Source organism: Hemitrygon akajei, chromosome 7 (assembly GCF_048418815.1).
Source record: "Hemitrygon akajei chromosome 7, sHemAka1.3, whole genome shotgun sequence".
Taxonomy (NCBI): domain Eukaryota; kingdom Metazoa; phylum Chordata; class Chondrichthyes; order Myliobatiformes; family Dasyatidae; genus Hemitrygon; species Hemitrygon akajei.
This window is the reverse complement of record NC_133130.1, coordinates 51,773,170-51,801,163: the sequence shown is the minus strand read 5'-3', so window position 1 is coordinate 51,801,163 and position 27,994 is coordinate 51,773,170. Positions and strand designations below refer to the sequence as shown.

Below are 27,994 nucleotides of genomic sequence, written 5' to 3'. Positions count from 1 at the left end.
TTTTATTTTTCTTTGGCAGAAACTGGAAAGAAATATGAATAGCCTTTTAGATTTACAGGGCACAATCTTTAATGAATTGTGTTTGAACTAACTATTTAATATGTTTATAATAAGAACATTATTATACAAATATTAATAGCAGCAGATTTCACTTTTCTTGTATAGGTCTCAGAAGCTAAGTGAACATTAAAGAAAACAGACTCAAGGAAAATTGAAGAACCAAAGTAGAATATTTCTGGGAAGCAAATAATATCCTGTCATACATTCAATGGTGAAACACAATATAAAAATTAATTTTAATTATTTTATAATTGAGTTTATAATTACTTCCCTGAAATCTTTGCATGTGGAATAATCCAAAAGCAAAATGCTACAGATGGCAAAAATTTGAAATGAATTAGAAAATGTTGGAAAAACTCACCACCAATGAAGAGCAAGACAAAATTAACAGTATCAGATTGGTAAACACAAGGAAATCTGCAGATGCTGGAAATTCAAACAACACACACAAAATTCTGGTGGAACGCAGCAGGCCAGGCAGCACCTATAGGGAGAAGCACTGTTGACGTTTCGAGCCGAGACATTGCTTCTCCCTATAGATGCTGCCTGGCCTGCTGCGTTCCACCAGAATTTTGTGAGTATCAGATTGGTGACCTTTTGAAAGGAAGTCATTTAACTTAGAAATGTTAAATTCATTTCCAATAGGTGAACTAAAATGATTAAAATTATGCCTCAATCTTAGCAGAGCTTGTAGGGAAGACAGGTTAAGAAATGATCGGGCTGACATGCCTGGTTTCTCCATTATCTTAAATGGCCAACTGGAAGTCTGTTTCATTCATATTGTATTTGTTGTACAAGTTTCAGACAAAAGACCTGTTTTACCATGCCAATCTTGAATTTGCTGAATATATATTCTGCGTTTTCTTAGTCAATCTTGTAGATCTAAGTTCCTGCATTCAAACAAAAGATCACCAGTAAATACAATTCATTTCATAAATCGAAATATACTGCAGAAATTTAAAGAATTTTTTCAGTAAGCAGTTTAAAAAGAGCCTAATTCAATAATTATAAAAGTTACCTCATGGGAGAATCATGCCAATCATTTAAATAATGTTTCATTCATACATTGTAGATGATAATGGTGTACATTGTCCCCTGCTTTAGCATTGCATATACTCCTTGCTCCACTGATAATGAAAAACTCTGCCAGGTAGAATTCTACATTTCACACCTCCACTCACTGCAAAGAACATGCCAAAGTAACACAAGAAATGTCAAGCCCTTTCTAAGAGCTGTTAACAACACTTATTGATTGGAAAGCAAAGGCATTGTGATGTTCTTTAGTTAAATCTAGACAGCGAGTTGTTAAGTGTCTGAGCATTGTTCTGAATGCTGAACAATTAAAAATGATTTAGATAAGGCACTCAGAATTAAACCAACAATTGTGGGTTTTTTTAAACTCTAGGTTCAAAGCACTGAATGGCATGACATGAAAAGTGGACAGTTGCACATTAGGAATGTGATGGCTTTTTCAGGGAATGATTTCCTTAGTCCCAGTCCTCTGTTCTTTGTCCAGATCCCTATAAAAAGGGTCCTTAGTTGATGGAATTCTATTCCAATGAGAAAACAATCAGCTCAACTTCAGCCCTCCTCACTCCTCCTTGAACCTTATCCCCTCTGAACACACTGCCTTCCACTCGCTGTGCGCCAATCCCAGTCTTACCATCGAGCCCACACAGACAAAGGGAGTGCTGTTGCAGTGTTGCAGACTGACCTCTACCTTGCTGAGGCCAGGTGGCATCTCTCAGACACCTACTCTTCCTTACCCCTAGAAAAGGCCCCCACTCTGGCCCATCAAAATGCTGTCTCTGTCCCCACCACTGACCTTATTAACTTTGGAGAACTGCCATCCACTGCTGCCAAACTCATAGTTTCCTTACCCCGCACCGCATGCTTCCTACAACTTTCCCGAGATCCAGCCTGACTGTCTGGGTAGGCCCATTGTCTCTGCCTGCTCCTGACTCACTGACCTCATGTCCTTGTACATTTTACTCCATTTTATCCACCTTAGTTTAGTCCCTTCCCAACTACATCCACAGCACTTCTCATGCTCTCCATCTCCTCACTAACTTTCAATTCCCAAGCACTCCCTGACCACCTCATTTCCACCAAGGATGTCCAGTTCCTATACACTTCTAGATCCCATCTCCACTTCTTTGTCAATAAAAGAATCAAGCAGTTCCCCTCCAACACTACCCTCCTCTGTCTTGCAGAATTGGTCCTTATCCTCAACAATTTTTCCTTTGGTGCCTCTCACCTTCTCCAGATTCAATGGGAAGTTATGGGCTCTCACGTGGGCCTCAGCTATGCCTGCCTTTTCATTGGCTCAGTATAACAGCCCATGCTCCCCCGTGATGCTCCCCAATTCTTCCTTTACTACATCGACGACTGCATTGGTGCTAAGTGCAACCATTTCATCAACTTGGTCCATTTCTGACACCTACTTCCCCTCTCTCAATCTCTCTGTCTTCAACTTTGAAGACAAAAATGGCCACCAACATTTTTATAAGCCTACCAATTCCCATGGCTATCCTGACTTTATCTTTTCCCACCCAGTCTCCTGAAAAAATGTTACTCCCTTTTCTCAGTTCCTCTGCCTCCACTGCATCTGTTCCCAGAATAATGCTTTCCTTGCCAGGCCATCAGTGATGCCTTTCTTCTTCAAAGAACATGGTTTCCTTTCCTCCGCCATTGATGTTGCCCTCACTCACATCTCCTCCATTTCCCAGACATCCACACTCACCCCATCTTCCCTCTTGCTACCTTAGCTAGAGATTCTCTTGTGCTAACCTACCAGCTCACGAGCCTCTGAATCCAACACATCATCATCTGCAATTTCCTCCATCTCCAAAGGGATCCTACCAACAAAAGCATCTTTCCCTCTCCCCACCACTCTCAGCTTTCTGCAGGGATTGCTCCCTCCGTGATTTCCTTGTCCATTCACCCCGCCCACTAATCTCCCTCTCGGTACTTATCTCTGCAGGTGGCCAAGTGCTACCTCCACCTGCCTCGCTTCCTCCCTCACCTCCATTCAGTACTTCCAGATTCACCTGCGAATCTGCTGGGGTCATCTATTGTATCCAGTGATCCCGATGTGGCCTTCTCTACAATGGTGAGATACATAGTAAATTGGTGAACTGCTTTGTCGAGTACCTCTGCTCCATCCGCCAAAAGCAGAACTTCCTAGTGGCAAGCATTTTAATTCCAAATCCCATTCCCATTCCTACCTCTCAGACCATGGCCTCCTCTTGTGCTATGTTGTATTCCATCTGGTTAGCCTCCATTATGATGGCATGAATATCAATTTCTCCTTCCAGTAAAAAAAATTCTCACCTCATCTTCTTCAATTCCCCACTCTGACCTTTTATCTCATTTTATCTGCAAACCACCTCCCCTGTGCCCCTCTTTCTTCCTTTTTTCCAATGGTCTACTCTCCTCTCTCCTATCGGAATCCGTCCTCTCCAGCCCTTTATCTTTCCCACCTATCTGGCTTCAACTATCACCTTTCGCTCGTCTTCCTTCTCCTCCATCCACCTTCGAACACCGACATCTTCCCCCTTCCTTTCCAGTCCTGAAGAATGGTCTTTACCCAAAACATATGTTCACTTACACAGATGCTGCCTGACCTGCTGAATTCTTTCAATATTGTGTGTTGCTTCTCTTTAGTTAAAAAGAACTTCCTCACTGCATTCTCAGCAGTTACTATTTCTAGGTCAGATGTCTCTTCAAATAGCAATTCAAGTAAATCCTTAATTTTCTACAGTGGTACAAGATGCAATGACCCATACATTTGATTATTTGTTGCTGACTGATTTGCTGCAGATCATTGCAACCATGGGAAATAAATTACTGTGGAGATTGTCTAAATTAGTTTATGCCATGGACATATGAGAAGAATTTTCTTAGGGGGTTTATGTTCTTGGATCAGTTCTCACAGATTCTCAGGGCTGCAATATTAACATAAGATTAAAAATGCAGGCCATAACATTAAATAGACAACAATAAATTCAGAGCTTATTTGTTGCTAATTAGCCAAATCTTCCCTTGTCTTCTACCAATGCCTCCATCCTCTCATTAAATGTACTCATCTCAAAGTGATTAGACCATTAAGTCAATATTCTTAACACTTTATTTTTTCTTATTATTATTGATATATTGCTTAGCTTTGTTAATCAGTTATTTGCTAATTTAATTCCATATTGTACATAATGACATATTGATTTAATGTAACTTTTCTTGTTAATCTTCAATAATAATTAATAAAAAGATTTTAAAATGAAAATCAATACCAACTATCAGAAAAAGCCCATCAATCCCTTTCCCCACTTATTTCCCAGTAACTAACTAACTAACACACACACACACACACACACACACACACACACACACACACACACACACACACACACACACACACACACACACACACACACACACACACACACACACACACACACATATCAAGTGCATCATGTTCCTCCTATCTACATTAGGGGTAATTTACAATAATTTGGATTTGAAAGGGAAGTAAGGGAAAGTCTTTCAAACACGAGAAGATCTGCAGATGTTGGAAATCCAAGCAACACACAGAAAATGCTGGAGGAACTCAGCAGGCCAGGAGCTCCACAGTCGAACCTTGGCCTGAGGACCTTTATCAGCAGGTCAGACTGCATCTATGGAAAAGTGTAAAAAGCCGTTGCTTCGGGCTAAGACCCATGAAACGCCGACTGTTTACTCTTTCCTATAGATGCTGCCTGGTCTGCTGAGTTCCTCTAGCATTTTCTGTGTGAAAGTCCCTCAATCTAGAGAAGAATGAATATTCTCTCCACAGTCTGCACCAGAGGTCAGGGGCGAAGCTTGGATTGCCAAAGCTCTGATGCAGCAGCACCACCTGCTGCACTACTGTGCTGGAAGCTAACATTAATCTTTCATTAGTTTTTCACAAATGTTCAGCTCATTGACTTTTTTTCCACGTGACATATAAAATTATTGCAAGTTAAACATATGTATTGCTGTTTATCGGTCAGAAATTTGCCATCTGTCCCATGGTAAACGTACAATTTGATGCTATGTGGACATTATACACATAAATTCTGTAGGTTTCATTGGCTTCAATAATACCAAATTTTGGAAATTGAGTATATCGAGTATATGCAACTAAGAATGCATTTTACAATCATGCAACAATTAGAATTAGAATGCCAGTACCTGTATTGGATACTGCTTGGTATCATCTGCATCCAGATTTACCTGAACAACAGGTATATTTGTTAACCTGTGGAGCAAAACTTGAGTAATTGAAAAGAAGGATTTTCAAATTAGCATATTAGAACAAAAATTCTTGAAGCTTTGCTCCAGTACTAGCAATGTGATAAACTGATGACCTGGCCACAGGTCTTCCCCAGTCCCAAACATAGGATCACTAAATTTCTTTCACCCTGTCTTTTTTTTAAACTTGTGTTTCCTTCCTTTGACATCATCCACAAAGCTTCCTTAGCCATGATCTGATCACATGAGCCTTCCCTGGTCCTGTTTTTGCCTCATTAGACTTCGCAGGCTCCATCAGGGCCCTACTGGACCTTGACTTGTTTTATTTAATTTCTTGACTCTGGCACTCACCCTTGTCTTCCCTAGAAACAACCTGCCCTATCAGTCTTCCTAGGCCCTTGATCTAGCCCAAAAGCCTTTGCTGGCCATGATGCCTCACTACCATTTTCCTGCCCTTATTTATCGCAATAGCCTTCTCTGGTCTTGAGTTCACCTCACTGGTCTTTTGTAGCTCTGATCTGGCCATGAGAATATTGCAGGGGCTTTGACAAAGATCTTTGTATCTTCACTAGCAAGACGCGAGTTCTTGGAGGACTGGGGAATAGCAAATGTTATGCCTTTATTCAAGAAGTAAATAGGAATAATCATGTAACTATAAGCTAGTGAGCCTCATGGCAGTGGTAGACAAGCTACTGGAGAGGATCTTGAAGGTTATGATTTATATGCATTTGGAAAGGTATGGCCTACTCAGTGGCAATCAGCACAGCTTTGTGCAGGGTAAGTCATGCCTTATAAACTTGATAGAATTTTTGAGAAAAGAAAGGAGCTTGATGTTATGACATAAAGGCAGTGGATGTTATGGCATTTGATAAAGTCCCTCATGGCAAGTTGTTTCAGAAGATTAAGATGTATGACATCCAGGGTGAATGGCAAGATTGTATTTGGTAATTGCTTGCTCATAGAAAACAGAGAATAGAACTAGAAGTCTGTGATGTGACCAATGGTGTTCTCCAAGGTTTGGTGTTGCTTGTGATATATATCATTATCAGATAGATGGGCAGATTAGTAAGTTTACTGATGAAGCCAAGACTGATGGAGTTGTAGAGCAGTGCAAAGGGCTATCAAAGAATGCAAGTGGGATATAGAACAATTATAGATAGGAAGAGGCAGATGATGCTTGATCTGGGCAAGTGTGAGTTACTGCACTTTAGGAGGTCTAGTGAAAGGAAAATGTATACAGCTAATGGTAGATTCTTAACAGCTTTGAGGAAAAGAGATATCTTGCGGTTCAAGTTTATAGTTCACTGAAGTGTATAAGATGATTAAAAAAAAGTATGGCAAGCTTACCTTATTGGTATGGATGTTGACTACAAGAACAAGGATGTCATGCTGCAGCTATATAAAACTTTAGTCAGACCACAGAGTACTGCGTGCAGTCCTGGTTGCAGATTATAGGAGGAATGTGGAGTTTGTGGAAAGAGGTTTGCCTGGGTTAGAGGCTATAAGGAAAGGCTGAGCAAACTTGGGTTGTTCTCCCAAGAGTGTTGGGAGCTGAGAGGAGACCTGATCGAGGCTTTTTATATAAGGAGAGGCACAGATAGGGTAAATGGAATCTTTTCCCCAGGGTATTAATACAAAAACCCGAGGACATGCTTTTAAGATGGGGGGTGGGTAGATGAGGGAATTTAAAGATGATGTGAAGGGCAAGTTTTTTGTTTACAGTGTAAACTTTATACAAAGTTGAGGTGTCTGGAATGGATTACCAGGGATAGCAGTGGAAGCAGGTAGTTTAAAAAAAAAAGAGTATGAGGCTTTTAGATAGATGTGATCAGAAGGGAATTTGAAGATATGGAAGATACACAACAAAAGGGCATTTATTATCAGTTTGTATCAAGAATAACATTGGCCGAATGAGCTGTCCAGTGCTGCCAAGATTGATCCTGTTAATTTTTCCTGGTTTCAACTTGGCTTCATCATCCTACCCTGACCCTGACTTACTCTACTGGCCAACCCTAGCCTTAATTTGAGGTCATATTCCAGGAACAATTTATATAAAAGTGGGATACCCTCCACTGTTTATGAGACACAATTACTATTTTAAGACATAACATGTCAAGAAATTTGGAAGGCTTCTTGTTACTGAACTGAAGAGTCTGCTGTTTTAAGGATTCCTACATGTTTTACATAAAATTACCCTTATTGGGAAAGGCATCAGTGAAATAAATTCACTTAACTGCTTTACAGAAGGGCAAGTCAATGAAATCACCCCAAAATACTTGCCGAAAGTGTTCACTGTCTTCAAATCTTCTTTTCCTCTATCTGAGGACACACAGAATTATTCCAAACGTGCATCACCTGTGTCATCCCCTGATGCTTCAAACATTTTTGGATGCAGTGAAGCACCACAGACAAAACCCCAGAAGCTGACTGATAACATAAGTATCTCTGAGTGATAGCAGTGGCAGGCTGACAATGGATATCCTGTGGTAGGTTACTCCACCATTATTAATGATGATACAGATACAAACATCTACACAAATTCAAATTTAAAAAAATAATTAAGCCAATTTATTATTTCTTGCTGACTGAGATTTAAGTATTATTCAAGGTTTAGCTCACGTCATGCCTTTGATTGCGGTGGGCAGTTTGCATGCCTAAGGGAATGCTTTAGAAACTGTACATTCAGTAGATTAGTTTCAGATTCCTTTATACCATCTGAAAAGTTAAAGCAGCTCTCAATGCCACCTTTAGTAGTGCTCAAGTAGTCATATTTTGATAAACTTGCCTCTTTTTGGGTGCTGTGTAATATCGATATTTTGAAAGAAATGACTTTGCAGTTTTCTTCAAGATTCTTGGAGTAAAACACTGATTTTCTTCTGTAAAACAATTGGAATGCTTAATAAGAATGTCTCCACTGAAAGTTTTCTTCTGAGGGTCCTGGAAAGATCTGTTCATCAAGTATCTGTTGTTGAATTCAACTGACTGGTTGCAAGGAATTACAAATCTTCCAAAATTATTCATGCCTACAGGAAGTGATGAACCATAAGTGATAACACCTTCAATGGGTTCTTTTGGCTGTGCATTAACAGGAGAAACTAGCTTGGAGATTTTTGAAGGAAATACATTTGAGAAATTTATTTCCTGTGTGTTAATTTGTTCTGACAACAAGTTATTATGGAAGATACTTGTAAGTTTTTCTGGATTGCATTTAGTTATTTTCATTGAAGTCAATTCTTTTGCAGAAGGAATCTGACCAAAGAAAAACAAATGGAAATAAATTAGAGGAGAAAACACTTAATCTAAGCAACATTTTAAATAAACATTACCAAGAAGCTCACTATGTTTCAGTAAGTTTTTCAAATGCTTTGTTTAAAATCCTTTTAAGGCACATTAATATCCTCTGATTACTGCATTACCATTGTAACAAGTGCATTTGCTTTTAAAAAAATTTTTCCTCTCCCCACCTTTCCACTAATATTTTGGGGCTTCGGGACAACACACATCATTTTTTTTTTTGCCAGTTTTTGTTTCTTAGCTCCTCCCAAACTGATTTTCCCTTTTAATTTTCTGAATGGAGATCCTCCCTCTCTCATGCTTTTAGCCTATTTCCCATTATCCGGGCTATTTCTCCTCCTTTACAATTTGACTGTCTTTAAACAAAATAGGAATATTTATTTTCTTCCTACATCTCTGTAACTGTTATTAGTTCATAAAATTATACATGCTGTATGTATCCAGAAAGAATCCTCAGTTTTGCCTTTAAACCATTTCTTCTAGATTTGACTCTACATTATGATATACTGTTAAATTAACATGTTCTGTTCCTTCTGAAATGTGTGGTTATTACGACTCATTTTTTAAAAACATTGCACTATTACCTTGCCTTGTCACTTCAACTTTCTAAATTCCCTAATCCAGAACTGTCCTTCCCATTACTTGGTAAAAGCCTTATTTATTATGCCAATTATTCAATTAGCTCAGGCACTGGTTTCTGCCTGATTCAGTGATCTGTTCCCAGTCTGCTGCTAATGTGTCATGAAATTATGTGAATCCCACTTCTTCCTTACCAACCTATGAGGCAATTAATTATTCAATGTTGATCTGAATAACCTTATTCACATGGGCCAGTTGCTTATACTTTTACAGGTACTTCTGCTGTGAAACCATGAGCAACTGCAATCTAAAGTTCAAAATGTTGTATCACAAAAGTAACAATCCACATAGCAACACACGTTATTAGTTTTGTGACACAGCTTTTTAAACCTAGACTGCAGTTGCTCGTACTTTTACATCTTCGACTTACCCAAGTCATTGACTAATATACAGCATGGCAGTAAGTCCCTGTCCAGCTTAACCCTGGCCCTAAGCAGTAAACAGTCTTTGGGACTCTTGCTTGTGGCTGCAGAAAAGAGTACATTTGCCCTCAATGATCTGTCCTCTAACATTAGATTTCATCTCTTAGGATTGAGAATAACTTGCTCTCATTGCAGTTCTGCAGGTTCTGAGATGGCTGATATATCAATGCGAGATCCATTTACTCTGCCAGAGGTTGGTCAGGTTGTGTTCTTTACACAGGACAGGAGCAGTATTTCCTGTAAGCTGTGCGAGCATACATCTTTTGCTACTAGTGCACAAAGGAATTTAAACTGCACACAAAAGATTGTCACCCTAAGCCACGTTGGCATGTTAAGTTCAATTTCAAGATCATACACAATCACATTTCCTTTTCCATTTTCTGATGCAGGTGGTGTTGACAACAGAGTTTGCGATAGGATGCAGAACTGGGGCTGAGAAGTGGCAGATTGAGTTCAACACAGATAAGTGTGAAGTGGTTCATTTCAAATTTGAAGACAGAATATAATATTAATGGCAAGACTCTTGGCAATGTGGAGGATCAGCGAGATCTTGGGGTCCATGTCCATTGGATACTCAAAGCTGCTGCGCAGGTTGACAGTGTTGTTATGAAGGTGTATCGTGTGATGGTCTTCATCAACAATGTGATTGAGTTCAAGAGTTGTGAGGTAATTTTAAAGGTATACAAGACCTTAGTTAGACCCCATTTGGAGTACTGCACTCAGTTCTTCTCTCTTCACTACAGGAAGGATGTGGATAGTATAGACAGAGTGCAAAGGAGATTTACAAGGATGTTGCCTGGATTGGAGAATCATGAGAATCATGTGAATAGGTGGAGTGAACTTGGCATTTTCTCCTTGAAGTGAGAGGTGACCTGATAGAAGTGTATAAGATGGTGAGAGGCATTGATCGTGTGGAAAGCCAGTGGCTTTGTTTTCCCCAGGGCAAAAGTGGCTAACGCAAGGGGGCACAGTTTTAAGGTGTTTGGAAGTAGGTACAGAGAGGATGTCAGGGGTAGGTTTTCCCACACAGAGAGTGGTGGGTGTGTGGAATGCATTGCCAGCAACAGCGGTGGAGGCGGATACAATAAGGTCTTTTAAGGGACTCTTAACACATGGAGCTTAGAAAAACAGAGGGCTCTGTGGTAGGGAAATTCTAGGTTGTTTCTAGAGTAGGTTACATAGTCGGCACAATATGAAGGGCCTGTAATGTGCTATAGATTTCTATGTTCTAGCATTGACATTTTGAGCAGTCATAAGCCAGGTATGTTACATTTTCACAAAGAGAAACTTTGAAGACTCTTTGTTAGTTTTCCTCTGTCCACCTGGTAATCTGTTTAGTCATGGTGAGTGACTGTATGTTTCAGAGCCTGGTGTCAGTCCTGTGAACAATTCAGTCAGCTGAATGTTACAGCCTTTTGGCTGTATCTCTCCTGTGCTTTGAGGTCTGCGACTTGGAAGTTTCAGGCATATCATGAGCACTACTCTCTGAGAGGCCGTGTATGTGGAGTTGAGTTTGAAGACTTGATTTTCAAATACTCTATTTCTGAATGGCCAAAGCTTGAGCTACTGCACTGAATTAATTTCATTATCAATGTCTGCCTTAAATTATAACTGGCTACCAAGATATGGGAGACAGTCTACACTTAGAGGACATTTAATTAGCTATACCTGCTCATTAATAAAAATACCTAATTAGCTAGTCATATGGCAGCAAGTCAGTACATAAAAGTACACAGACATGGTGAAGAAATGTGATCTAAGTAATTTTGACCGTGGACTGATTGTTGGTTACAGATGAGTTGGTTTGAGTATATCAGGAACTAGAGATCTCCTGGAATTTTCAAACACATCATTCTCTAGAGTTCACAGAGAAAGGTGCAAAAGACAAAAAAAATCAGGGAGCAGAAGTTCTGCGGCTGAAAATGCCTAGTTAATGAGTGAGGTCAGAGCAGAGTGGTCAGACTGGTTCAAGCTGACAGTAACTCAAATAACAAGAGGAGCACCCAATAAAGAGGTCACTAAGTGTACATTTTTTAGGGTCTCATTGTGGATCATCATTGTCAGTGGTATTGTATAGTACAAACAGATCCACAGAGGATCAAACGTAAACAGACTAGAAAAGGGAGCAAGGAGTGAGATGCAAAATATATAGCCATTACAGAACATTCAAGAGGAAAGAAAGATTTAAGATAGGGATGTAATTGGGAGAAAATGTTAATTTTGAGGGTGGGATTTTATAGAAATATAAAAGTTTGTGCGATTGTTACAGATCAAAGATATAGCCAGCAATGGAAAGTTTGGAAAATGGAAATAGCATAGCAGAGATAACAGATATGAAGCAGCTGGCTGATCATTGCCAGAAAAATAAGTTTTCATACTTCTATCTTTATTATATTCTACATACAGCCACAGATAGTATATGGGACTGAAAAATTTTTACCCTTCAACTTTTATGACAACATGTAGCAACCAATTTTATGACTGTGAAGGGGAATTGACAAAACTGATCTTGTATAATTGTTCACTATGGTGAATGATGGATGATTGAAGGGATACAACAGTATTGGATATGCCATCTTAAGAATGAACCAGTAAGTTTTGCTTTGGGCAAGTACAAAAAGAGATTTCATGGTATTATTCTAAAGGGCAAGGTAGTATTCTATAGTGCCTTTGTGAACAATCATAACCGATGAAACAAATTATCTGGGCATCATCGCATCTTTGTTTACCCTGTCTGTACATGCTGTAAATTGGTCGCCATATTTCTCTACATTACAACATTGACATCATTTAGTGAATACTGTCCTCAAAGAAGTTTGTTATCTCCTGGGGTTATTAACAGTGCATGCATTTCTCTTTACCAATGTATACATAAAAGTTATGTGTACATAACATTGGAAAATACTCAGATTCAGCATTCTTTGATATGGACTATAAATTACTTCATTTGACAAGACCTAATGGTTCTCATCTGGCGCCGAGTTGATAAATACAGCAGATGTTCCTGAGCAAGGGAGTGAAGAGGAAGCAAATAGATAATGATGGATGTCTTCTGGTTGGTTGATCAAATGTGTTAAAGTACATCAATTTCAGGAAAAAATGTATTGTCTTGTGGCAAATCTGAGCCAGATATGAAAACGAGACAGATTTTAATGATCTAGACAAATGGTGATTTATATTATATTCACAATATGTAAGGCACAAAAAAGAAACCAAGAGCATCAGATCTGAAACATTAATTGTTCCTCCTTCCAAAGATGCTGCCTGGCCTGCAGAATTTTCTTCAGTATTTTATTTAATATTACATAGGGAATACATGATCTAGGGTCAACTCTAGGACGGCTGAAGACTTTTTTCAGGACTCTCAGTTACTGCAAAACTCTTCTAAATGTTATATATCCACAGCTCGTGAGTACTGCTGAGAATGCTTTGTGTAGAGGTAATAAATTAAATGAATCAGCTTTCAGAAGCAGATGAGCTGAGAGAGGGACAGAGTCAAGCAATGTTAGAGGAGAAAATTAATGATAGTTTGGGAATATAGTTCAAAGTTTATCTATCTGCTCTCAGGTTAGCCTGGAGATTGTTGAAAGTGTAACCAGGATCTAGCGAGTAACCAATCCTTTGCATTGGAGGGCCATTTTCATTTTCTTCTAAGCTGAAAGAAAATACTGGATCACTGCATTTTGCGAAGTGCAGAGTAATCTGAGCCAAGCATCAATAATGTGGTAATTTGGAAAGATACAAAGCAACAATGGTAACGGCTCCACACACAAAATGCTGGAGGAATTTAGCAAGCCAGACAGCATCTATGGAAAAGAGTACAGTTGACATTTTGGGCCAAGTTGGAGTCCTGCTGAAGGGTCTCGGCCCGAAATATCGACTGTTTACTCTTTTCCATAGATGCTGTCTGACCGGCTGAGTTCCTCCAGCATTCTGTGTGTGTTGCTTGGATTTCCAGCATCTGCAGATTTTCTCTTAAGGCTGAAAACATACACAGACACATGTATAAACCATAATAAACACATTCAAATGACATGATATTGGACTTACTCTGCATGCTGATGGTGAGACAGACCTGGTGTTCACTTGAGGTGATGGATGGAGGTGCACAATTTTCTTCTGATATTTTTGAACTGCTTTCTTAAGTCTCTCTCTTTTCTGTTGATCTTTATCTATAAAAGCAGAATAGTTTCATTCTAATATTCTTCCTCACCAAGCATTGATTGCGGCTCAGTTGAACAAATTAAATAAATTGTTGCATTTTACAAAGTGCAGATTATACTTGATGCTATCTTGAAAAACCTAATAAGCAGTAGATACTGGAAATCTGAAGTTAAAACAGAAAACAACTGCAACTCTAAGTAGGTTAGGCAGAATCTGAGGAAAGAGAAAATCTGCACTGAAACTTTGGAAATCAATTCAATCCATCCAATTCCTTTCTGAGCAGTGAATACCATTTCTCAAAGATTGATCTGAGTCCATAAAGCCGTAGCATTAATATAACCTTAGGAACAGGATATACTGAAATCATGGTGACCATGATATGAAATGAACATGTACTCTACTGATTTGGCATTGTTGCACCATGAGGAAGGAAGGAAGGAAGGAAGAAAAGAAGGAAGGAAGGGAGGGAGATAGGTAGGTAGATAGGTAGATAGATAGATAGATAGAATTGCTTGCATGACCTTAGGACAACTCTCAGTATAGATTTGAAACAAGGTTTGTAGTTCTGACTATAATGACCACAAAGAGCAAAGTTTAGTCAATCTATTCAAAGGCAAAGTGGTAGAAGTTGATACAAAATAGGCTTTTTGGTTAAACCCTTTTCTTAAAAGCACTGCCACCACACCTTCAAAATGGAGAACTGGTATGATTAATGTGACTTGATGTGGGTTAGTAAGTACAAAAAAGAAAAGCAAATTGCTGGGCAACACAGACAAAACGCTCTTCACAGTACTTCATATGCAGCCTTACCATGTCTTGTACATCTGTAACATGATGTCCTGTATCTTGTACTCAATATCTTCTCAATGAATACAAGCATGCCAAATGCCTTCTTTATCACCCAGTTGACCTATGTCACCACTTTCATCTACCTGTACACCTTGGTCTCTGTTCCTCAACAAACCTGAGGCCTTACTATTATGGCTCAAGTCCTGTCCAGTTTTGTCTTCCCAAAATGGAATTCAGAACAAAATATCAAACGATTGGGAGGAAAAGTAATGGGTGAACGTTAAATAAAAAGATCTAGTGCACATAGCAAACAAACCATTACAGTTAGAAATGAGAGCTAATGGTATGGATTTGACTAAACTACACCAACCTCCCTGAAATGATGCCCAAAATCTCTGCCTGCCTGCCTTTATTGATCTGGTCTCAAAGTGGAGGCCCAGACTTGCTGATCAGTATGAACTAAGCTGTGCCAAACATGCTTTGACAGAAAGCAAAGCTAAAGGCAGACCACCTTCTTGGTATCAAACCTTGTAAAGGTTTTGTTCTTAAAGTTTAAAAATCTGTCTTGCATCTACAGATGTTCAAAACTATTGAAAATATAGCTAAAAGTTAATAGTAAAAAAAAGTTAAACACAAAAGTCAATTCAACAAAACATAAATGTCAAAACACCTTTCAAGAGGGTGAACAAGGCATCAGGCTCTGATGGTGTACTTGGCTAGGTACTGAAAACCTGTGCCAGCCAACTGGCCGGAATGTTTGCATCTTCAACCTCTCAATTCTGAGGTTATTGACCATAACAAAGCTCAAGAAGAGGAGGGTGAGCTTTTTCAATGACTGGTAGAGCTCATATCTAACATAATGAAGTGCTTCAAGAGGTTGGTTGTGACTAGAATTAATGCCTGGCTGAGCAAGGATCTGGTCTGGACCCACTGCAATTCAGCCACCACCATAACATTTCGACAACATCTTCATCCTCGCTGGTTCTACACTCTGCTTTGGAGCATGTAGACAGCTACCAAACAAGCATCAGTTTATTGTTTACAACCCAGCATTCAATACCATCATCCCCTCAACACTGACCATCATGCTTCAAAAACTGGGTGTCCGCATCTCAAGGGATCACGTTGATATGTAACACATTACAAAAATGCGCAACATATTGATGCCATCAGAAGAAGGCATGCCAGTGCTCACCATCATGAGTGTGAGGAGATTTGATATGTCACCAAAGACTTTCATAAATTCCTACTGATGTACAATATAGAGCATCTGACTGCTCTATCACAGACTGATATGGAGGCTCCAATGCACAGGATCACAAAAAGACGTAGAAGGTTATGGACTCAGCCATATCTATTACAGACACAACCCTCCCACCATTGAGGACATCTTCAGGAGGTGGTGTCTCAAGAAGGCAACATCCATTGCTAAGGACCTTCATCATCCAGAACATGCCTTCTTCTCATTAATAATATTGGGGGTAAAGGTGCAGGAGGCTGAAGCCACACACACCATGATTCAGGTTAGCTTCATCTCCTCCACCATCCGATTTCTGAACAGTTTGGAATTTTCTGTCTTGCATTGTACTTTTAATACACTTAACTTCCCACTACTTCAGGTGGAATCACCCCCTTTAAAGTGAATGGCATGTGAGGTTCCTTGCTGTTTCTGACCATGTGGAATTCAGTGATTGAGCAAAGTGATGTGTTATGAATGTACCACAGCTCTGCGGGGCCGAAGGGTGCGGGGGTAGCCCCCTCCTTTGTGAGAATCGCAAGATCACTATTGAGTCCATTCAGGAGACCCAGAAAATGAGAGAAAGACATGCAGAATCCACAAGTCGTTGGAATGTGTCTTGGCCTCCGAGAGGCGGACCCATTGATGCCGACTATTGTCTCTTGGAGACGGACTTGTGTATTGCATCCTGTACGATGCATCGACGCCCCAGGCAATGAAACGAGGGGGAGGTTGGTGGAGGGATTGCCTCATCCCAACCTGATTCACATCTGAGACCCTGTGAGTCAGGATAAAAAGAGGGTCTGTGGGAACAGCCCCTCAGACGCACCAGAAGACACGCTAGAAATCCTGTGACAGCGTTTAATGGCGACAGCCGGTGGGGGGCTCATGTGCGTCCTTCCCTTGCCTGGGATTGGCGGCCTCACCGTGGAAGAACGGCTTTAGCTAAAGGAGAGGCCACAAGTGAACGGCTACCCCCAACGAGACTTCGACGGATCGAACTCATAAAGGTTGGAAAACCCGCAGGGTAACTGTTCCCATTCTATTCCTATTTCTCTCTCTCTCCAACAAAGTGCAACACAGCGACAACCAAGAGACGGCAGCTTGTGGAACTGCAGTGAACTTTATATTTCCATCGGACAATTCATTATCCCCTAGACAACGATAGAGCTTATTTCTTATTGATTATTATTATACCCGCACCTTTAGATTTAGTATTGACAACGTATATTATCTGTATGTTTGCATTGATATTATTTTTGTGAATCTTTACTAATAAATACTGTTAAAAATAGTACCATCAGACTTCAACGGACCTCTCTATCTTTGCTGGTAAGTGACCCACTTACGGGGTACGTAACAGATGGATGCAATGACATCATTTATTATGTCCAGCAGCTACTAGTGTGGAAAGTTGTGAATACCATTAGTTTCCTTCTGAAACACTAGTTACAGAGACCACATTTCTGACCATTATGTTTATAGCATTAAGTAAAATTACTTTTAGAACTTCATCCACATTAACATGTTGCGCAGAAGTCACAAATAATAGTTGCAAACAGCAACAGAGAAAAACAGCTTTTTAAAAAACCCATTTAAGAAAGAGAATCTATATTTCATTAAACCATTATGACAAAAATTGATTACAGATTCTCTGAATAATATGTGGCAAGAAAATATAGCATTTGTGATTTATGTATAATTGAAAAAGTAAGTTGATTCTGTTAGTGAACCAAATGCTCTGGCTGGAACTGAATAAACAACATGAACTTGTTAACAGGCACTATGGTTACACAACAATTTGCACTTGTAAACAGAAAGGAACTGTTTCAGCATTCTGCAACAGCAGAACTCAACCATGACACCTTTGAACATTTCCAGATACCAATTTGTTACAACACTGCTGTAGCATTTTTGCTGGCTAAACAATGCTTTGTAACTCTTCATTTAGTTATAAATACCTCGAACATACAAATAAAGGGAATACTCAATCTTGGAAATAAAATGTGATACTAGGAAATCGTTATGAATAGTTGTTGGTGCTTCCCTTTCCCCTCTTCACTTTTTCTGAAGATTTCTTCCTCTTCTGCAGAAAATTATTTTCAAGTTATCAAGATCAACCCTGTACCTGGCTGGGTGAATGTGAAAGGATGCAAAGGTGCTAGAGAGGAACTAATGACGCAGTCCAAATGTAACTAGACTCTTACAGCATGGAAATGGGCCCTTTGGCGCAAACAGTCCATGATTCCCATCTAAGCTAGTGTCATCTTTGAATTGAATTTATTTCTTACATCCTTCATATACATGAGGAGTAACATACTTCACGCTATGTCTCCATCTAAATGTGCAATCATAGTAATTTATATTAAACAGAACAGTCAATGTAACATAGAAATACACTCAAATCAGCGTGAGTTAATCAGTCTGATGACCTGGTGGAAGAAGCTGTCCCAGAGCCTTTTGGTCCTGGTTTTTATGCTGTGGTACCTTTTCCAGGATGGTAGCAGCTGGAACAGTTTGTGGTTGGGGTGACTCAGGTCCCCAGTGATCCTTCAGGTCCTTTTTTCACACCTGTCTTTGTAAATGTCCTGAATCATGAGAAGTTCACAACTACAGATGCGCTGGGCTGTCCACACCACTCTCTGCAGAGTCCTGCGATTGAGGGAAGTACAGTTTCCATACCAGGCAGTGATGCAGCCAGTCAGGATGCTCTCAGTTGTGCCCCTGTAGAAAGTTCTTAGGATGTGGGACCTATACCAAACTTCCTCAACCATCTGAGATGAAAGAGGCACTGTTGTGCCTTTTTCACCACACAGCTGGTGTGTACAGACCACGCGAGATCCTCAGTGATGTGGATGCTAAGGAACGTAAAGCTGTTTACCCTCTCAAACCCAGATCCATTGATGTCAATAAGGGTTAGCCAGTCTCTGTTCCTCCTGTAATCCACAACCAGCTCGTTTGTTTTTGTGACATTGTTTTCTTGACACCACCGTGTTGGAGAGATGACTTCTTCCCTGTATGCCACCTCTTTATTGTTTAAGATTAAGCCAATCAATGTAGTGTCATCGGCAAATTTAATTAGCAGATTAGAGCTGTGGGTGGCGACACAGTCATGGGTATACAGGGAGTAAAGGAGGGGACTTAGTACACAGCCCTGAAGGGGTGGAGGTGAGGGAGCCCACTCTTACTACCTGCTGGCAATCTGACAGAAAGTCCAGGATCCAGCTGCACAGGGCAGGGTCAAGGCCGAGGTCTCTGAGCTTCCTGTTGAGCTTGGATGGAATTATGGTGTTGAATGCTGAAACGTAGTCCAAGAACAGCATTCTCACATAAGCATCCTTCTCCAGATGTGCAAGGACGGTATGTAGAGCAGTGGCCTGTCGATCGGTTGTGCGGTAGGTGAATTGTAGGGGATTCAGTGCAGGTGGTAGCAAGCTGCAGATGTAATCCTTGACCAGCCTCTCAAAGCATTTGCTTTTTATTGAGGTGAGTGCGACAGGACACCAGTCATTCAGGCATGTTACCTTGGTCTTTTTTGGTACAGGGACAACGGTGGATAATTTGAAGCAGGAGGGCACTCTACAGTGGGAGAGGGAGAGATTAAAAATGTCTGTAAACATACCTGCCAATTGTGCTGCACAAATCCTGAGTGCTCATGGACGACTGGCCCATAACACTCTTAAACTTTCCTATTCAGAAATTGGTCCATGTACCTTTTACATTTTTGTGATGTTCCTCCCTCAACCACTTGCTCTGGCAGCTCGTTTTACATACTTATCATCCTCTAGGTGAAAATAATGCACCTCAGATTCCTATTAAAGCTCTCCTCTCTCATTTTAAACCTATGTCCACTAGTTCTTGATTTCTCAACCCTGGGAAAAAGACTACACATTAACCCTTTCTATGTCCCTCATTCTTTTATACACTTCCATTAAATTACCCTACATTCTCCTATGCTCCAATGAAAATGGATCCAACCTACTCAATCTCAGGATTGCTACCTGTGCCACGTGCGAGTGAGGCAAGGAACAGAAGGATTATAAAGATTAATACGTGGCTGAGAGGATGGTGCAGGAGGGAGGGTTTCAGGTTTGTAGATAATTGGGCTTTGTTCCAGGGAAGGTGGGATCTGTTCCGAAGAGACGGTTTACACCTGAACTGGAGCGGTACTAACATTCTTGCAGGGAAGTTTGTTAGTGCTTCTTGGGGGGGTTTAAACTAAATTTGCAGGGGGCGGGGATCCAGAATGTGAGAGAGGATAGCGAGAGGAAGAATAAAGGACAGGTGGGGACTACACGGTTCCGGAATATTAAGTGTGTAGTAGAGAAAGGTGGGGCGGAACAAGTGATAAGGAGGACTCATGTACAGAGGGATGGTCTGACGGAACATGGAGTTAAATGTGTTGCAAAAATAAGTAAATGTAGGAAGGACAACAAAATTCTAGGGGCGTATAGCCCGATGGGAGTTCGGGGAGCTGGGTTAAGCACAATAGGCAGTGATTCAAACAGAGAGAGGAGAAATGGGTTAAAAATTCTATATCTGAATGCACGGTGTCAGAAATAAGGCGGATGAGCTTGAAGCCCGGGTGCGAATGGGTAACTATGATGTTGTTGGGATAACGGAGACATGGCTGCAGGGAGATCAGACCTGGGAAATGAATGTACAAGGGTATACGTGCTATCGTAGGGACAGAAATGTGGGCAGAGGGGGTGGGGTGGCCCTGTTGGTGAGGAATGAGATTCAGTCCTTTGCAAGGGGGGACATAGGGTCAGGAGAAGTAGAGTCTGTGTGGATAGAATTGAGGAACAGTAAGGGCAAAAGGACCTAAATGGGTGTTGTCTACAGGCCACCAAACAGTAGCATGGATATTGGGTGCAAGTTGAATAGGGAGTTAACATTGGCATGTGGCAAAGGTAATGTCGCAGTAGTTATGGGGGATTTCAACATGCAGGTGAACTGGGAGAATCAGGTTGGTGCTGGACCACAGGATAGGGAGTTTGTAGAGTGCCTACGGGATGCATTCTTGGAACAGCTTGTACGAGAGCCGACCAGGGACAAGACTATTCTGGATTTAGTGTTATGTAATGAACAGGATTTGATAAGCGATCTTGCAGTAAAGGAGCCATTAGGAGGTAGTGATCACAATATGATAAGCTTTTATCTGCAATTTGAGAAGGATAAGGGCAGCTCGGAGGTGTCAGTGTTGCAGATGAACAGGGGAAACTATGGAGCCATGAGGGAGGAGCTGGCCAAAGTTGACTGGACGGATAGCCTAGCAGAAAAGACAGTGGAACAGCAATGGCAGGTATTCTTGGGAATAATGCACAAGGTGCAAAATCAGTTCATCCCCCAGAGAAGGAAGGATTCAAAGGGGGGAAAGGGGCCACAGTGGTTGACAAAGGAAGTCAGAGATTGCATAGCATTAAAAAAAAAGGAAATATGACAGAGCTAAGGTGAGTGGGAGGTCAGATGATTGGGAAGTGTTTAAGGAACAACAGAACTTAACTAAAAAGACAATACGGGGAGAAAAAATGAGGTACGAACGCAAGCTAGCCAGGAATATAAAGGAAGATAGCAAAAGCTTTTTTAGGTATGTGAAGAGAAAGAAGATAGTTAAGAACAATGTTGGGCCCTTGAAGAATGAATTGGGTGAAATTGTTATGGGAAACAGAGAAATGGCAGAAGAATTTAATGAGTACTTTAGATCTGTTTTCACTAAGGAAGACACAAGCAATCTCCCAGATGTATGGATGGGCCAAGGACATAGGGTAACAGAGGAAATGAAACAGATTGACATTCGGAAGGAAACGGTGATGAGAAGACTGATGGGACCGAAGGCTGACAAATCCCCAGGTCCAGATGGTCTGCACCCTAGGGTACTAAAGGAGGTGGCCCTGGAAATTGCGGATGCATTGGTAATCATTTTCCAATGTTGCTTAGATTCAGGATCAGTTCCTGAGGATTGGAGAATGGCTAATGTTATCCCACTTTTTAAGAAAGGAGGGAGAGAGAAAACAGAGAACTATCAACCTGTCAGCCTGACATCGGTGGTGGGAAAGATGCTAAAGTCCATTATTAAGGATGAAATAGTGGCATATCTAGATAGCAGTGATAGGATTGGGCCAAGCCAGCATGGATTTACCAAGGGTAAATCATGCTTGACTAATCTGTTGGAGTTTTTCGAGGATGTAACCAGGAAGTTAGACGGGGGATGTAGTGTACCTCGATTTTCAGAAGGCATTTGATAAGGTCCCACATAGAAGATTGGTGGGTAAAATCAAAGCTCAGGGCATTGAGGGGAAGGCATTGACATGGATAGAAAACTGGTTGGCAGGATAGAAAGCAAAGGGTAGCGGTGAATGGGTGTTTCTCGGAATGGCAGGTGGTGACTAGTGGGGTGCCACAGGGCTCGGTATTGGGACCACAGCTGTTTACCATTTACGTTAACGATTTGGATGAAGGCATAGAAAACAACATCAGCAAATTTGCTGATGATACTAAGCTGGGTGGCAGTGTGACATGTGATGAGGATGTTAGGAGAATTCAGGGTGACTTGGATAGGCTGGGTGAGTGGGCAGATACTTGGCAGATGGCGTTTAATGTGAATAAGTGTGAGGTTATCCACTTTGGGAGTAAGAACAGGAAGGCAGATTATTATCTGAATGGTGTAGAGTTGGGTAAGGGAGAAATACAAAGAGATCTCGGAGTCCTTGTTCATCAGTCACTGAAGGTGAATGAGCAAGTACAGCAGGCAGTGAAGAAGGCTAATGGAATGTTGGCCTTTATTACAAAGGGAATTGAGTACAAGAGCAAGGAAATCCTCTTGCATTTGTACAGAGCCCTGGTAAGACCACACCTGGAGTATTGTGTACAGTTTTGGTCTCCAGGGTTAAGGAAGGACATCCTGGCTGTAGAGGAAGTGCAGCGTAGATTCACCAGGTTAATTCCTGGGATGTCTGGACTGTCTTACGCAGAGAGGTTAGAGAGACTGGGCTTGTGCACGCTGGAATTAAGGAGACTGAGAGGGGATCTGATTGAAACATATAAGATTATTAAGGGATTGGACAAGATAGAGGCAGGAAATATGTTCCAGATGCTGGGAGAGTCCAGTACCAGAGGGCATGGTTTGAGAATAAGGGGTAGGTCATTTAGGACAGAGTTAAGGAAAAACTTCTTCTCCCAGAGAGTTGTGGGGGTCTAGAATGCACTGCCTCGGAAGGTAGTGGAGGCCAATTCTCTGGATGCTTTCAAGAAGGAGCTAGATAGGTATCTTATGGATAGGGGAATCAAGGGATATGGGGACAAGGCAGGAACCGGGTATTGATAGTAATTGATCAGCCATGATCTCAAAATGGCGGTGCAGGCTCGAAGGGCCGAATGGTCTACTTCTGCACCTATTGTCTATTGTCCATAGCTCGGTCCCTCAAGTCCCGGCAACATTCTTACAAATCTCTGCACTCTTTCCAGCTTAATTCTATCCTTCTAACAGTAGGGTGACCAGAATACAATATTCCAAATGAGGCCTCACTAACATCTTATACAACTGCAACATAGCATAGAACATAGAAATCTACAGCACATCACAGGCCCTTCTGCCCACAATGTTGTGCCGACCATGTAACTTACTCTAGAAACTCCTTAGAATTTCCATACCGCATAGCCCTTCATTTTTCTAAGCTCCACGTACCTATCTAAGAGGCTCTTAAAAGACCCTATTGTATCTGCTTCCACCACTGCCGCCAGCAGTGCATTCCACACACCCACCACTCTCTGTGTGGAAAAACTTACCCAACCCCTCGGTACCTATTTCCAAGCACCTTAAAACGATGCCCCCTCGTGTTAGCCATTTCCGCCCTGGGAAAAAGCCTCTAGCTATCCACAAAATCAATGCCCCTCAACATCTTATACACCTCTATCAGGTCACCTCTCATCCTCCATCGCTCCAAGGAGAAAAGGTGAAGTTCATTCAACCTATTCTCATAAGGTACTTCCTCCAACCCAGGCAACATCCTTGTAAATCTCCTCTGCCCTCTATAAGAGTTTCCTTATAACCTGGAAGTCAAATTTGTCAAGTAATGTTGCAACATCTTCAAAGGTTACAAGGGATATTCTCAAATATAATAGATTTCATATCACTTCCTCTTAATGTTATGAATTTGGAATCCACATGAGGAGACTAACACCTGAAGACTTCCATGTCAGTGTGCAGCATAGAATGTGATGGCCTCTGTCAGTCATGGATATTGCATTCTAGCTGTCTAGATACATCTCAGCTTCTTTATTTACTGCTCTGACTGATGAAGGCCAGCATGCCAAAAATATTCTTCACTACTCTGTCTACCTGAGACACCTGTAACTGATGCTGCTGACTCACTGGAGTCTCTGTTACCTTTTTTCATAGATATAAGTAGATAATTGTGTTATATCGCAAGAAAGTTAACATATACAGACTTACATCCATCTACACAAAGAGCTATAAAGCATTCTATGACAGCTCATTCATAGAACATGTTGAAATGAGTTTTGTGTAATCTCAACTTTTTCAAAATAGGAATTTTGAATTTCCTTGGGAAATAGCCAGGAATGCATAAAGTAATAGTAGGATTTGTAGCAGGGCTTTAGTGCATTCAAAATGGCTAAAATTCCCTTTAATTATGTTATTACTTAAGATTCAAAAAATCACCCAAATTCATAGATGCTGTAGCAGTTTCTGAAAATTCTCAAATATTATATGAACCTGCCAAACTGAAATCTGTAAAGATATTGGAGTGAACAAGAGAGCTCCCATGACAACAGCAGTTAAAGCCTCTGATTCTCATTCCCAACTTGAAAAAAATTACAATGCTCTAGAGAAAAGGTACGTCTTGCAGACAGGAGGATTGGAATCAAAGACAGAATGGCTTCCTTTTGTGCAGCTACTATTTCCTTCTGTGGTTCAGAAAAGGGGAAAGTGAACTGCCCAGGGAATATTGGTTTCATTTTTCTTAAAGGAGTTCGGAAACAGGTGGTATGAACAGGAATGGTCTATGCCTTTCCCAGTAAGTTGATTTAATAGATGACGATAAACATCTGGCAGGAAAGGAAAAGGTTTAGCCAGATCAACAAATTCTGTTCGTCATTGACCTTCTGCCATCATCTTCAATAGTAACATTATTTAATTACAAAATTAGAGTCAATATATTCAGGATTAAAATTAGGAATTTCATACAAAGAATATTTGGAATTCTCATCAAAATGCTTTGGATGTTGTTTATCAATTGGTCAAAAAAAAGATCTATTTTAATGCCAATTTCAGTCAGACCCCTAGTTAGTCCCACCCCATTCTTTTGTATTTATTTGTATTTCTTTTGCACTCATTAATATTTCCGTTTAACATGATAAACATTTACATTTTTTTTGCTGGGCTATTCTTGTCAGATTAATTGCAGCATTTGAAAGATTAGAAGTGTTTACTTTTGATGCCGATATAGAGCAGGGTTTCCGAGCCTGGGGTCCACCAACCCCTTGCTTAATGGTATTGGTTCATGGCATAAAATCGTTGGGAATCCCTGAGACAGAGGATTAGTGGAATTCAACTTAGACCATAAGATATAGCAGCAGAGGTAGGCCATTCACCCCATTGAATCTGCTCAGCCATTCAATCACGGGCTGATCCAATTTTTCTTGTCATCCCCACTCCTCTGCTTTTACCCCATCCCTTTGATGTCCCAGCTAATCAAGAACCTATCTTTCTCTGCCTTAAATGCACCCAGTGACTTGACCTCCATAGCCACATGTGATAACAAATTCCACAGATTTACCACCTTCTGACTAAAGTAATTTCTCTGCATCTCAGTTCTAAAAGGACATCCTTTAATCCTGAAGTTGTGCCCTCTTGTCCTAGAATCCCCTACCATGGGAAATAACTTTGCATATCTAATCTGATCAGGCCTTTTAACATTCAGAATGTTTCGATGAGATCCCCCCTCATTCTCCTGAACTCCAGGGAATACAGTCCAAGAACTGCCAGATGTTCCTCATACAGTAACCCTTTCATTCCTGGAATCATTCTCGTGAATCTTCTCTGAACCCTCTCCAATGTCAGAATATCCTTTCTAAAATAAGGAGCCCAAAACTGCACACAATACCTCAAGTGTGGTCTAACGAGCGCCTTATAGAGCCTCAACATCACATCCCGGCTCTTATATTCTATACCTCTAGAAATAAATGCCAACATTGCATTCGCCTTTTTCATAACCAACTCAACCTAGAGGTTAACCTTTAGGATATCTTGCAAAAGGACTCCCAAGTCCCTTTGCATCTCTGTATTTTGAATTCTCTCCCTATCTAAATAATAGTCTGTCCATTTATTTCTTCCACCAAAGTGCATGACCATACACTTTCCAACATTGTATTTCATTTGCCACTTCTTTGCCTATTCCCCTAAACTATCTAAGTCTCTCTGCAGGCTTTTTGTTTCCTCAACACTACTCACCCCTCCTCCACATATCTTTGTATCATTGGCAAATTTAGTCACTAATCCATTAATACCATAGTCCAAATCATTGACATACATCGTAAAAGCAGCAGTCCCAACACAGACCCCTGTGGAACTCCACTGGTAACTGGCAGCCAGCCAGAATAGGATCCCTTTATTCCCACTCTCTGTTTTCTGCTGATCAGTCAATGCTCCACCCATGCTAGTGACTCCCCTGTAATTCCATGGGCTCTTATCTTGCTGAGCAGCCTCACGTGCGGCACTTTGTCAAAGGCCTTCTGAAAGTCCAAGTACACCACGTCTACTGCATCTCCTTTGTCTACCCTGCTTGTAATTTCTTCAAAGAATTGCAGTAGGTTAGTCAGGCAGGATTTTCCTATTAGGAAACCATGTTGGCTTTGGCCTTTCTTGTCATGTGCCTCCAGGTATTCTATAATCTCATCCCTAACAATCAATTCTAACAACTTCCCAACCACTGATGTCAGGCTAACAGGTCTATAAGTTTCCTTTCTGCTGCCTCCCACCCTTCTTAAATAGTGGAGTGATATTTGCAATTTTCCAGTCATCCGGTACAATGCCAGAATCTATCAATTCTTGAAAGATCATTGTCAATGCCTCCGCAATCTCTCCAGCTACTTCCTACAGAAGCCAAGGATGCATTCCATCAGGTCCAGAAGATTTATCCACCTTCAGACCATTAAGTTTACTGAGCACCTTCTCAGACATAATTCAGACATAATTTTCACCGCACAAACTTCACTTCCTTGGCACTCTTGTATATGTCTGGTATACTGTAGATGTTTTTCACTATGAAGACTGATGCAAAATATGCATTCTGTTCCTCTGCCATCTCTGCATCTCTCATTACAATATCTCCAGTATCATTTTGTATTGGTCATATATTTACCCTCTACTCACATTTACCCTCTATATACTTACAAAAGATTTGAGTATCTTCTTTGATATCAGTTGCCAGCTTCCTTTCATAATTCATCTTTTCCTTCCAAATGACCTTCTTAGTTGCCTCCTGCAAGTTTTTAAAAAGTTCCCCAATCCACTATCTTCCCACTAACTCTGGCTTCCTTGTATGCCCTCTGTTTTGCTTTTACTTTGGCTCTGACTTCATTTGTCAGCCACAGTAGTGTCCTTCTTCCCTTTGAAAATTTCTTCTAGGAATATATCTGTCCTGCACTTCCCTCATTGTTCACTGAAGCTCCAGCCATTGCTGCTCTGCTGTCTTTCCTGCTAATGTCCCTTTCCAGTCAACTTTGGCCAGTTCCTCTCCCATGCCATTGTAATTTCCTTTATTCCACTGAAATACCAACACATTGGATTTTATTTTTTTCCTCTCAAGTTTCAATGTGAACTCGATCATATTGTGATCACTGTTCCCTAACGGTTCCTTTACCTTAAGCTCTCTTGTCACCTCCAGATTATTGCACAACACCCAGTCCAGCACAGCCGATCCCCTAGTCGGCTCAACAAGAAGCTGTTCTAAAAAGCCATCCCTTAGACATTCTACAAATTTTCCCTCGAGGTCCAGTACTGACCTGGTTTTCCCAATCCACTTTCATGTTAAAATCCCCAAATCATGACTTCACCTTTCTGACACACCTTTCCTATCTCCTGCTGTAATTTGTAATT

General features: G+C 40.8%; 1 protein-coding gene across 3 annotated transcripts in view; it reads right to left on the bottom strand.

The window, feature by feature from the left end:
* The window catches only part of LOC140730440 (spermatogenesis-associated protein 7 homolog), a 114,979-nt gene that overhangs the window by 47,032 nt on the left and 39,953 nt on the right, over positions 1-27,994 (bottom strand). For all 3 annotated transcript variants that reach the window (XM_073050845.1, XM_073050848.1, XM_073050847.1), the window contains 4 exons: positions 13,734-13,855; positions 8,114-8,577; positions 5,269-5,335; positions 883-950 (listed from right to left, as the gene is read on the bottom strand). In XM_073050845.1, the coding sequence (XP_072906946.1) occupies positions 883-950; positions 5,269-5,335; positions 8,114-8,577; positions 13,734-13,855 (721 nt within the window). The remainder of the gene's footprint in view (positions 1-882; positions 951-5,268; positions 5,336-8,113; positions 8,578-13,733; positions 13,856-27,994) is intronic.